Source organism: Vidua macroura, chromosome 1, assembly GCF_024509145.1.
Source record: "Vidua macroura isolate BioBank_ID:100142 chromosome 1, ASM2450914v1, whole genome shotgun sequence".
In the NCBI taxonomy this organism is placed as follows: Eukaryota; Metazoa; Chordata; class Aves; order Passeriformes; family Viduidae; genus Vidua; species Vidua macroura.
This window is the reverse complement of record NC_071571.1, coordinates 119,532,258-119,545,167: the sequence shown is the minus strand read 5'-3', so window position 1 is coordinate 119,545,167 and position 12,910 is coordinate 119,532,258. Positions and strand designations below refer to the sequence as shown.

Sequence of the window (12,910 nt, the reverse complement as noted above, 5' to 3'; positions counted from 1 at the left end):
TTTGTTAGATATCACTGCAAGCATAGATTTGTCCTACTAATATGATCTGAAAGAATTGCAATTAAAATGCAAAGCAAAAGCAACTATCATTTGAATAACACACACAAGAGAAAGAAAACAAATTAGCCCAAAAACAGAAAAGGAGGGTAGAACGAGTGGTAAGGGGGTGCTGAGAAAGGAGTGAGCAACGGGTTTCTCAATTCAGATAAACCCTCAATTCAATTCTTAGAACTTAAATTCTGCATAAGAGTTTCATGAGCCCATACCAGCCATGAATGACAGGTGTAGGTACCTTCAAATGGCTTGTTGGGTTTTAGGTTAAGAATAACACTTTTGCCAACGAGTCTGTTGATACAAGCAGTCATAATAAAGGGAATACTGGAGAGAAGCATTTGCCCATGAGCCTTGGCATCAATGCTGTAAGCCAAGCACTGTTGCTCTGCCAGGAAGAGGAGCAGCCAGATGAACTGCATCAAGATCCTGGGGTTTCTGCACACACAGTCTGCTATCACCACTGCATTTCTGCTTTGCCTTTTTACACCAGAAGGCAAAAACTCAAATACAGGTATCCCCCACACAACAATACCCACATACCATGTCTGACTCCACGCCTGACTATCTCCTAATGGCATTTTACAATTTCTAGAGCAGCATGCTGTACCTTTCTCACTTTAGCCTTAGAAATTAGACAATTCATGTTGGTGGGCAGAATTGCTTATGTCTAGTTCTTGTTTGCATAAAGCCCTGCATCAGTTGGGGAACACAAGTTTAGTCAAGTCAGTGCAAATCTTCACATTTTTATTAAATCAGTAAAGCCTGATTTAAGAGCACCTTCACATGACTGGTGAAAACTCACACATGTTTTTAGATCAAAGGAAGAATGAATCCACAGTATTTATTATCACTTGTTTTATGTGGGGAGCTTGCTACAATCAAAGATCCTTTGTGTGCTTTCTTGTTTTCACACAGGCCTCTTCAAATATATTCACAGCAGCCTTTACACCTCAGCAACTTCACTGAGTAAATTGTCCAGGAGGAGAATTTGCTAAGTTAATGGTATGCAAGGCAAACTAAAGTAGCACATGAAGTATATTTTAAAATGTACATCTTTTAGAATATGCAGCAATTACAGTCTCATTCTAATCAAATTCCATAAGAAAAGTGTTGGCCTAAAATATTCACACCCTGAACCTGTTTGCTGTTAGGTTGTGAGAGACAGTTTCCTCTCCTGTTTGGTGTATGATATTCCTGCATCTACCTAGACATATCCCAAGGATGATCAGAGCAGAAAGCAGCAAGTGCCATTCACAGAAAACAGATGAGAAGTATAATCTAAAAACTGGTAGTGGAAAGCTTCCTAAATCCAGAGGGAATGCCAAATTCTCTTAGTATAAATATTTTAACAATCATCTCATTTATAACAGTTAGTCTGAGTTAAATCACAGCAAACAGAACATTCATTATAATGCACTTAACTCCCAAACGGAGTCTTTTTTATTTATAACTTATGTATCCCATATTTATCTTAATTTATCTAGCAGCTATTTTTTTTTTTTTTTTTTGCTTATCAAGGACACATGCACAAGTTGAAGTAAAGTTGCATATATGCGTACAAGGGCAATAAATAATTTTGCTCTCCAGTGCATTGGCTCCCTTAGCCCTGCTCCTGAGTTATGGTGCCCACAGGACACAGGGGAGCATTTTCTGGCTCTGCCAGGTGCACTCAGCAAAGTTGGCAGGGCAATGGGGCAGCAGAGACATTTACCTGACCAGCTGGGGCAGCCAGCACCGGTGCTGGAGTGGGTTCAGCCACGGGCTCTCCCCCTGCACTCTGTGCTTCAGGGTCCTGCTGAGGTGGCTGTGGTGCTCCCTCTGACCCTTCCTCTTCCACCTCTTCCTCCTCTTCTTCCTCTCCTGATGACTCTGTGTGGACTTCACCCAAGCCTTCACCATCCTCTGTCTCCTCCTCTTCTTCTTCTCCTTCCTCCTCTGATAGGACATGTGTAAAAGGACAGGTTGAGCACCATGTGAAGATGGCTTCAGTCTTTAGGTAATTAAGAAGCCATTTGCAATTGCACATCAAAGTCACTGACAATCTTCTGCCTGGCAGAGGGGGTGCTGGTGAGGAGCCTGCTCCCACCAGCCTGGACTGGGCACTGCCATGGAGCTGCCAGCAGGAGCTTTGGGGCAAGGAAGACACTGAATACACATGCTGGTTAAAATCTTAAGCTGGCCCTTTCCATGGGAAGGAGGACAGAAATTCCTGTCAATGCAGTTATCCTCATGAGGGATGTGCAGCACAGCCCTGCACGTTTTGGGGAGATGCTACAATCTGGCACAATCTGTCATGAAAGAAGTTCTTATTCCAAGGAAGATATGTTTCTTTTAATGCCATTGAAGCTGTCCTCATAATTCTTTACTGGGTCAGTGCTTTGCAGTGCATGACTGGAAGTTTGAGATATGAACGTGCCTAAACCAGACTGTCAAACTTGATCAAACTGTTGTTTTTGTGCCATCTGACAAATCCTGTGGTCTGCAGTGGTGGCTCAGGTTGTTTCCAGAGGAAGGCCTCTAGCATTGGATTTTCTTTAGTATAATCACACTAGTTATCCTAAAAAATGTGCAGGGCCATTCTAGCACCTCAGAGAAATAAACCTAGATTTGTTTATAATTGATACATAATGCTCTGGTTACATTTTGGCATAGAGAGAAATATCTGATTTGAGGTTTCCTACTCAGTATCATCATGTGACTCACACACAGCTGCCATATAAGAAAGAAATTTTGGTGAAATAAATTACATACCTCTGTCAAAATCAATTTCTCGTATTATTTTTTCTTCTCTACTGAGGTTCACTGTGAATTGGTTCATATTTTCATACCCATCCTCTATTTTTTCCATTTGAAATCCTTTAGAAGCTTCAGTAATTCTAAAATAGAGATTGGTTATTGGCATTGGATTTGAAGATAAATTTATAAATTGTAAGTGATTATAAAAAACAAGAGTCTCAAGTTGAAATACTCACTTTTGTAGCAATGTTTTGGCATTCTGTGGAAACAAAAAAGAAATTATTCTTAAATTCATTTTTTTTCAGAGATTTTATGCATTGAGAAATAATTCTTACAGTGGCAGCTTTTTAAAGTACTAATAATGATTTCATAAGTGACAGCCATGACATCTAGGAATGAGATGAAATTTGGATGGTAATTAGTATACAGCTGAGTAAACCTTTTAGTTCTTCAAAGATGTTTTAATTAAAATGGGAATATGATGGGAAATATGCACAGTTGGTAGAAAAAAACCCAAACAGAAATATTTATTCTCTTTTTTTTTTCTTGGTTGTGTTTGTGGTGAAAAACATTTGGTCTGTTACCCTCTTTAGTCACAGTAATTACATCCTTGACTATCCGTATATATATATATATATATATATATCTATATATCTCCAAGGGCATCCTTTTGGAGAGACAAAATTCTATTTAACTCAGAAGAATATTGTACTCTTCAAAGGCAATTCTTTGATTAAAGTAAGTGTTGGTTGTTTTATTTTGGTTTTGTCTGTGGTTTTTTTGTTTGTTTTGTTTTGTTTTGTTTGGTAGAAAATGCCCTTCCAGCCTTTAATATAGAGGAATTGTAAAATTGCAAGACAGAAATTCTACACCAATGAATTCATTGGATGGTCTGCTAATGGTTCCCTACTCATCTCTCTTGAATTTACAGTAAGAAAAAAAAAATAGGTAAAGGTATCAAAATGTAGCTTAGCACATAGATTATTGAAAAATCAATACTTTTGTCAATTTACGAGTGAAACCTATAATTCCCAGAAGTTCATGTACACATGAACATATTGTCCCACCATGGTATTGGTGGGAAAATAAAGGTGACGTGGAAAATGTTTGGATTCCTGTTTCTTCTAAGGGGACTAGAAATTCATACACAGGATAGTATATTTTGGTGCAAATAGCAAATACTCATGTTTTTGATTTGGATATGATTCTCAGGAAGAGCAGTTATTTGTCTGAACTGATTCAGGTGTTTAAAAATGAGTTTGTATACGTGTTCACTTGAAGATAAACAAACTCTGAATGGGCCTATAATTAAGAAATGCTTAAATAATATTTCAGTAAGCCCATTCTTCTTTTTCTATCTCTATTTATAGACTTTATACCTGCAAAAACACAGCCATTTCTGGTTCCTCCATGAACTGAATTCCTGATTCAACCAGTTTTGACACAGCTTCCAAGTGATCCGCATACTTCTTCATCAGGGAGCGGATGTGTTCCAGTTTCTCCTCTTGGGTTCTAGTGATTATTTGTGTCATCTCATTTTTTCTTTCTTCCAGTACAGAATAGAGATAATCAAATTTTTCACACAACTGTTCTTTCTGTCGTCTGCAGCATTCCTGTGAATCATTTGGTTTATGTTAAACATGTTATGTTCTTAAAAGGGTTTCTATTTTTACAGTTACTTGGAAGCATTTTCATCAAAGAAATTCCTCTTTCTGAACAGTGCAAAGGATTCTGAATGACCCCAGAGACTTTTATAATTTTCAAAGTCCAAGCTGTTGGAACAGAAGTTTAAAAACTCTTCTCAAACTCTGAGTTTCAAACCACTGAAAGCCCCCAAACAGGTTATTGTATAACTTGTGAGTCTGCTAAAAAAAGTAAAAAGGTATTTATGATATCTGTAGTGATACATCAAAGCCTGCATAAAAAGTAAAAGCTCCCACTGTATTAGCAGCTGGGTCCATTTGCGTGAACAGAATGGTTTTAAAAGGAGCGGGCATCTCAAACAGCTCTGGAGAATTTTCTTTTTCTGCCAGAGTACTTGGAACAATCCTGGCTGGGCTTGATTTTCATATACGCCCTCTTAGACTCTATTTGGACAAGAGGTGTCCATTATATTCCATTTACTGTGCACTGAATGAGGTAGAGGTTCTGCAAAGAAAATGGTGCGTGACAGAAGCACAAAGACAAGAAGGAGGGATCAGATTCCAACCGTATGTTCAGGCACTGATTTTCACATCGTTTCTTGAGACACTTCTAGTGTCCCTCCAACCAGACAGCAGCATCTTTCACTGAGTTAGGAGGATGGGTTTGATCACTGCTGCATTGAGCACTCTCTCAAAAGAACAGACTGCACTTGTAAAGGAGGATTTATGGGGAGGAAATGGGGGACAGATTATATATAATGTCTGAGGTCTACCAAATAGAAGTACTTGAGTCATCTGTGTGCCCCAGGGCATGACTTTATTGTGGTTAGACCTGGTTGTGGATGGTGGTGATTATTTAAATCTCTTTGCTAGGAACTGAGGCTGAATCAATTCCTCATCTTTGTCCCTTGAGGCATAACGCTGAGATTCTGGCACCACAGGATTATTAACAGTCCCACAGAACTTTTGGTAGTGATAAGACTTACTATTCACAGCACTTGGCCAGAGAGAATCCCACTTTTTTCTTGACTTCCAGCCAGAGCTCATTCTTATGAGTGGTGATAGTCTGCTCTGTATCATTCAAAGGAGAAAGCCTTTCAAAGATCTACCTTTGGCTAAAAATCACTGTCTACATGAGGGTGGAGAGGGGATTGAATGCACATCTTGATGCATTGACCCAAGTATCCATCTCTGCTTCCCACTGAGGAAGGCTAGTCTAAACAGGCACTCCTTGCAGGGGGTGCAGGCTTGTCCTGCCCTTCTGGGAGTCCTTGTCACTTCCCAGAAATTCCTAAATACTAATTCCTAAAGTGCAATTACAGGGTGGGGTTAAGGAAGTTTTCAAACCAAGTGGGTCATGGTTTCTGAGTGTCCTTCTATGTTCAGACCTCAAATAATCTTCTCTCACTCCTCTCCTAGCTTTCTCCACATGAAATGTCGTTCATATCACTTGTAAAACAACCTTAATTTCGAGACAGGTGTGTGCTATCTTTGTCATTTGACACAGGACAAGTGTTAGGGGAAGAAGAGCAAGCGAGTGATAGCAGGGTGCTCTGAGAGATCCTTCCCTGTCTTTAAGCACTAATAGATAATATTTCCTGCCAGCAGATATTACAGAGTTGTGAATCTCATGAGTGAGAGTGCAAAATGGGTTTCTAACTGTAAATGCTGAAATATTCTCTTTCTGCATAAAAAGTTCCCAGATTAAGCCTCTGCCTGATGGAATTACTCTAATCAGATTCTGTGTAATGAAAGAGGTTAACAAATACATGACTTTGCATTCTAAAAGGTTCTCAGCCTTTTTGTTTTTTAAAGCACAGCTACATCAAAAAGAAAGGATTCCTTGCTGCTGAGCATGAATCTCACTGCTTGTTCCAAAAGCATTGACTGGCCTATGCTCTTAGCATTTGAAAAAACACTGTAATTTTTCCTTTGTTATTTGACTCATTTATAGAGCTAAAGAGAACCTAATTATTGATTATAGTTTTCCGGTATTTAGCATTTTATATTCCTTTCTCAATTTTCAGTATAATATGTGAATTAGGTCGACTTTTCAATCAGTTAAGAGCTGTACAACTATTTTTTTGCTTTTCTGATTTTTAAGGTTGGACAGGAACAGTGGCTAAATGTAGAACTGTAGGCTATTACTTATTCCAGCTAAAAGTAAAATGATGTATTTTCTGCTAAAGCAGATTTTTATTGTTCTCTGCAAAGTGTTAAGCAGAAAGAATAGACAATCCTGGATTGTGTTATTTCCATGTGTAAACATTTCTGAATTCCAGCTGTAGTCTCTTTCTTCAAGGACAAACTGATGTCAATTCAGACAAAGCTCTTGCATAATAGGAAATGTGATTTGCTTGAAATGTAACATGGAAGTACCAAGGTAAACTCTAAGATCTGTTTTCTGCAATCTTCGACCTTAAAGGTGAAAAGCCTAATAAAACATCAGAAGGTAAAATGGCTGCATTTTCTTTGAGCTTTGACTTTAAAGGTTAGATTTTAAACTGAGTGGATCACTCTGAAGAAGCTAGTTTCAGAAACTATTGTATTTTTTTAGGTATTTTTAGCACAGTGTTTTCTCCATACTTCAGACTAGGTGTTTGAAGATTTGTTTCTGGTTCAGCTAGTTCAGCTTAAATGAGTGTAAGCTTTTGCTTTTGTATAATTCAAACTTCTGCAGTTAACCTACTTGAAAATCTTATTTCTGCCTTCAAAGTCCTGATAGCAGCCAATTTCATCCTTGTGGCATGAAGGCTTCCCAACTACAAAGTTCTGATTGCCATTAATGTGCTCTCTTACTTGGGCCAATGGGTTTGTGTTTGAAACAAACTCAGACATTTTCTGTTCCTTCCTGCTTGGAATTGTGTACATAGATTGTATAATTGTTTTTTCTTACTAACTAGAATCTGTACATCTTGGATTAACTTATTTTTCCTTATCATTTCTCCTTTCTGCTCCAGCTCTGAAGGGTCAATATAATTCTAATTGGGCTGAGAGGGATGCAACTCCTTCACTAGATGTTTCATCAAATTCTGATCACAAAATCAATTCATATGAACTCCTTTCAGTCTATTGTTCTGTGATGCTCAGATTGGTCAAAGTTTATGTTTATATTTGCTTTGCTGATGTAAAGCTCTCAGAGGAAGTGAAAGCCACTTCTGCTATTGAATAACACAAAACTAATTCCAACTCTTCCAGAGTGGGGCCTTCACCAGAAAGTCCAGTAAGAACCCAAGCTCTTCTTTCCCATGAGCAACAAAACAAGACTCCTTAAAGGACACCATATTAAAATACTACTTCTGTGCAGAAGTCAAAGCAACCAAATACAGAACAAATACTGACATACCTGTGAACCATGCTGTGCCTTACCCTGTGGCTGAGACTAAAGCTCTGTTCACAGGACCTGTCAGGCTTCAGACTAACTGATCTTTTATGTAAAGGTCTTAGATGGTCTTACATGTAAATCTAAGAATCTGATCTTAGATCTTAAATGAGATGGGAGTTGACAGCATTTTGGTGGATCTGCTTTTAACGTCAGTGAGATCCTATCCCACTAAGAATATTGAGCAAGTCTTGCTGATATGGATTATCCTTACTCTTTTTTCCCCCATCATATAGCAAATGTCAGAGGTCCTGAGCAGGATGTACTCTTTGGCTGAGGCAGTACATCTTGATAATGTACAAAGCCACAAGGAATGGTTTAGTGAAACAATGTGGGAATGCATCTGGGTAAAGTGAGGTCTGTTGAAGAATGATCATTACCAGAAGTTTAAGAGATGCAATGTCACACTGAAATAACTGCATTTAAAGAGGTGGCACCTACCTCAACTGTCTTGCAGGTCTCCTCCAGCTGTGTGACAATCCCTTGCATTCTGTCATTGCTCCCCACCAGGACTGCAATGCCATCACTCAGCTCAGACTAGGCAGTAAGGGGAAAGCAAGCAGAAGGGTGTTAGGTGCTGTCACACTTCAGGGTGACACATCTAACAGTGGGGAACAGGGGACAAATAAGCCATACCCATGATATTACTTCACCTTTCCACCAGAACTGAGAAAAACTGGAGCTTTATGTGTCCACAAGATACCTGCTTGAATTTTGACATTTTTTTCCTCCCTCAACACACTATGAAAACATTGACATTTTGGAAATTTTAATGGAAAACAAACTGTGGTTTGGAAAGACGGAATCACTTTGTTCTAGGACGTTCTTCTAGATGCTTTTGTCTGAAGAGCTGTTTCAACAGGCCCCATATATTTCCTTTGGGTTTGTTGAGGGAAAAGCCTTGCAAATGGTTGTTTTTTCAGTGCCTGGGTCTAGCCACAGCACTGTGGTATTTCCCTGAGGACTGTGGCTCTTGGCCTTGGAATAGAGAAGAGGTGGCCCATGGACCTGGAGGGAGCAAGGTGTTACAGAATGCCTGGCATGCAGGCAGTGGGGTTGGGGTTGTGGTGAGAGGGGACAGGAGAAAAGAAGGAGAAGAAGGTAGAGGCTGAGCCACTGACATGAGGGAAATGAATGGAGGAAGAAATAACCTGAGTGTGTGGGTGGAGATGATTGTGAGGTATCCCTAAGAGAGACAAAGAAGCCAGTCCTAGGGAACTTGGGGAAGGTGCTGGGGGGTGCAAGGGGCCCTTGGCACACCACTGTAGTAACAGAGACAACTGTGTTCATGGCCTCCACAGCTCTGTACAGGATCCTTTGAGGCATTCACAGCTCTATAAAGGCTCCTTTGAAGAATGCATCCTGCAGCCTCCAGGTTATGCCTCTTATCTTGGGCATGACAGCCCCTTTCCATGGGCTCTCTGGAAAGGAAGACACAACTTGCAAATCTCCATGCAAAATTAGTGATTGGGGGCATGGATTCAGTCCAAAAAAACTTCTCCTTCTTCTCCCATCTTTTTTTTTTTTTTGATTGAAAAGGATGTTTTTAACTCCTTTCCTAAAGTAACTCCTCATTTGTAGTTTACATGCACACATGCATCTCTGTGACAAAGTTGGAGGCTGGGATTGCAAACTTGGCCTGTCTGATTGCTTGCCCCACTGGGGCCCTCCAGAAAAATGAGCTGTTTATCTCAGGAGGATAACCCAGTGAGTCAGGTTTTAAATTAACACTGGATTAAAAATAAACAAGTCTTTTATTGGTGACAGCAAGGGCAGAAGATGTTAGGTACATCCTGTGCTGCCAACTATTGAATATTCCTTCATTCACTTGCAGGAGGAGGTTTTTCACTTAACTTTTCTTAAAAATGGCATGCTTAAATGTAAAAGTGTCTGACAGATAACTATTTGATTTGAAATGGTCTGTTGTCTTTCCAGTTCTTAGTGTTGGAAATGCCACTTGTTTGTCTGATCTAAAAGAACTGCAAAAAAGGGATTAGGAACTCAAAAGAGAAATCCTCAGCTCCACATCAAAATTGGGACAAATTATAGTATATTTTTGTGTGATCTCTCATAAATATATTTTCCTGTGTTTCTAAACAGTTTCTGCAGATTTATAAGGGCCTTTCAGTCACACACATAAGTGGCAAAGACAACCCCAAACCCTTTTGAAAACTCGTAGGAAGGTCATGGAAATATTTTCCTGTTGATGGTCCTGTCAGTTTCTTCAAGTACTTTGAGAAACAAAAGGATATTTACCTTCTGTTGCTGGTAAACATTTGTGAGAGGAGCAACCTGGCAGTCTTTGTGAGCACCAAAGATTTTGCACAAGGAGCAGGTGGGCATTTCACAGTTCAGACAATAAATATTAATTCTCTCATCTTCATGCTCTTCGCACATTGGCTGGTCACACTTCCTTTCAGGTCTGCAAAAGAAAACATTTGTTTAAAACAAAAATGGTGCTCATGAGTTTCTGATACCACCACTTAGAGTGTTAGCATGAAATATGGTACATTTGTATAGCAGCATCCAAGATTGACTGAATACGCAGCATAGACAAACCTGCCACATGGGATGACTAAAGAGACAATGGTACAGCTTAATGGTACAGCTCAATACAGCTCAAATGACACAATATGATGTGATGACACTACAGCAACATGACTTCATGTGTGGATTCCCATATGAATGAGGAATGTGATTGGGAGTGTGACAGAATATTTGCTCATATTTAAAAATTCAAATAACCTCACTAATCCTGGACTCAGACTACTCATGTATTTTAATTAGCATGTTATCTAACATCTGTCTGAAATATGAAACATGTAATTTCATTCTGGTTCATCATGCAAATTGTTGTGCACTTAATGCAGCAAAACTGTTATAGGGGTGACTAACTCTAAGCAAGAGTTGAAGATACTGATGAACTTTTAGGCCTCTAAATCTCTGCTACTGAGCTTTGTGAGGCCCTGGTTAGGACTGTCAATATTAACCAGCACTGGGTCCTTACAGTCTTTACTTTAGGCCAGCAACCAAAACAAGGTGTCACACAAATTGATTTCACCCAGGTGGCACATGTCTAACTTTACAGTGTCAAATGTTTTAGCAGTAGTTAATTCATCTGTACCCAGCAGAAAGGGCATGGGCCACACAAGTGTTCTTCTCCTCTGCTAAGCCAGGAATTGTTGCCACATTATAGCTCAGTCTGATCTTCTCTTCACCAAAACCATTTGGCTGTATACACACAAGTCTGCTCAACCTGCTGTCTTAGGATAATTTAGTTGTAGCTTCCTTCAGATGATCCACTTAACCAACATTCCCAGTGCAAGCGACAGCTCTGGTCTGGTGTGTGTGGGCAGGGTGGCGCTTTCCTGAGCCCACACTTCAGGCTTAACACCCTGAGCACATCTGTGGCAAACACATGAGTGTGTAAGGATGTGGTACAGAAGACAGGGGCCAGTAAACTGATAGAAAGAGTGTGTCTGGGATTCAAGCCTTCAAAAGTCACCACTGTTACTGTGGCAATGTTCAATATTTTCAGCACAAACCATTATTCTCTTCTGCTACTGTTTGGAAAGATAACCATGACTTACCTGTAGCAAGTGGAACAATGGCATCATATAAATATTTTTTTCATCATTAGAAACTATGGAATTTAATGGAATTACATGGGAACCTTTTAGAAAGCATTTCTATGGAACTCTGTAGCAAGGAGGCAACCAGCCAGTCTATTAAAACTTAAAATGTATGGAAAAAAATAATTATTTTACATTATGCTACAATAGAGTTTTTTTCCATAACGTTTGGTAGAATGGATACGGCATTTATTTTTTAATGATGAAATACAGATTTTCTCTTCTAAGGCTGAAGAATTTCTCTTCTGAATATGATCAGTTAGATGCATTAGGAAAAAAAAATCTAGCAAGAGACAAAATGTCTCACACATTCGTGAGTTTTTTTTAATTCAAGAGTGCCCTGGTATTTAAAGGGTTCATAAGGAAAATCTGTAATCTGCCATATAACATGGTATACCAGAATAAAACAAGACAAACACTTCTGAAGAAAGCCTCTGTTATGTGGGTCAGACTTCCAGCATTCGTTAACACAAGGCACTTTGTCAAATCAAGCATTGCTTCAATGCTGGTTATAAGAGGTGTGTCTCCTCCATAAAAAATGCTTTACATTGTTTGCAGCTTACTGCTAACAGCCCCTAATATATTCATGTCATACTGCATCAGTGGGAGGGCCCATGTGTGAGTGCAATACAGTGAATTTCAAAGTGATTAATTAAGCCTGAGATAGCAGCTCTTCCTGCAAATATTTACAAGATCAGAGCCAGAAACTACTAGAATTTTATTGGACACTGGAACGGTGCCACTTGCATGAAAGACACATTACATAGTGCAAAAAGGTGACGGTGTCAAGCAAGTTCAGCCAGAAGCAACCAACCTTCAAAGGTGCCGCAAAGAGCTGGAAACAACCTGGCAGAACTCCCTGAAACAGTGGGGCCCTGAAGTGTCAAAAGACTAGAAATAAACAGATTTACAGTCTCCTTCCCAGGCAGTGCAAAAGGAGAGATTTTTAGCACACCACTCCTTGACTTCAGATGGGATCCTCTAGATCTGTGTTGGGGTAGCAAAGGCTGAAACACAACCTCTAAGTTTAAAATGGAGATTGCTTCTGAAACAGGAGATTAAAGAATAGCTGATAGGAAAATGACTGCATGGCTTTAGTTACAGAAAAGATTCACCACAGCTCAGCTGGTGACCAGAGAAATGTCAGGTTGCTGAAATGTCCCGATAACTTTGTGGTCTCATTCTTGGACTCTTCTCTTTGAGATGCTAAGCCTGTGTTTGAGTGCCAGAGGCTTAGCCTTTCCCATTGAAATTGTGTTAGGACCACACCTGAAGAACTGACTGGGTCCTATTCTGGACTGCCCAGTACATGAAGATACTGACATACTGAAAGGAGTCCAGAAAAGGGCCTTGAAGATAATTGAGGGTCTACAGCAGCTCTCCTGTGAGGAAAGGCTGAGAGCTGGAACTTTCAGCCTGGATCAAAGAAGGTTAAGGGGAATCTTAACAATGACCTTCATCTT

General features: G+C 39.6%; 1 protein-coding gene across 3 annotated transcripts in view; it reads right to left on the bottom strand.

Moving 5' to 3' along the window:
* Positions 1–12,910, bottom strand: part of TRIM55 (tripartite motif containing 55) — a 34,637-nt gene that overhangs the window by 15,541 nt on the left and 6,186 nt on the right. For 2 of the 3 annotated variants that reach the window (XM_053982646.1, XM_053982650.1), the window contains exons 3-8: positions 10,072–10,237; positions 8,257–8,352; positions 4,170–4,403; positions 3,027–3,049; positions 2,806–2,930; positions 1,766–1,989 (exon numbers count right to left, since the gene is read on the bottom strand). In XM_053982646.1, the coding sequence (XP_053838621.1) occupies positions 1,766–1,989; positions 2,806–2,930; positions 3,027–3,049; positions 4,170–4,403; positions 8,257–8,352; positions 10,072–10,237 (868 nt within the window). Of the gene's footprint in view, positions 1–1,765; positions 1,990–2,805; positions 2,945–3,026; positions 3,050–4,169; positions 4,404–8,256; positions 8,353–10,071; positions 10,238–12,910 lie in introns of all 3 variants that reach the window. The other variant, XM_053982660.1, reaches the window with a different exon arrangement.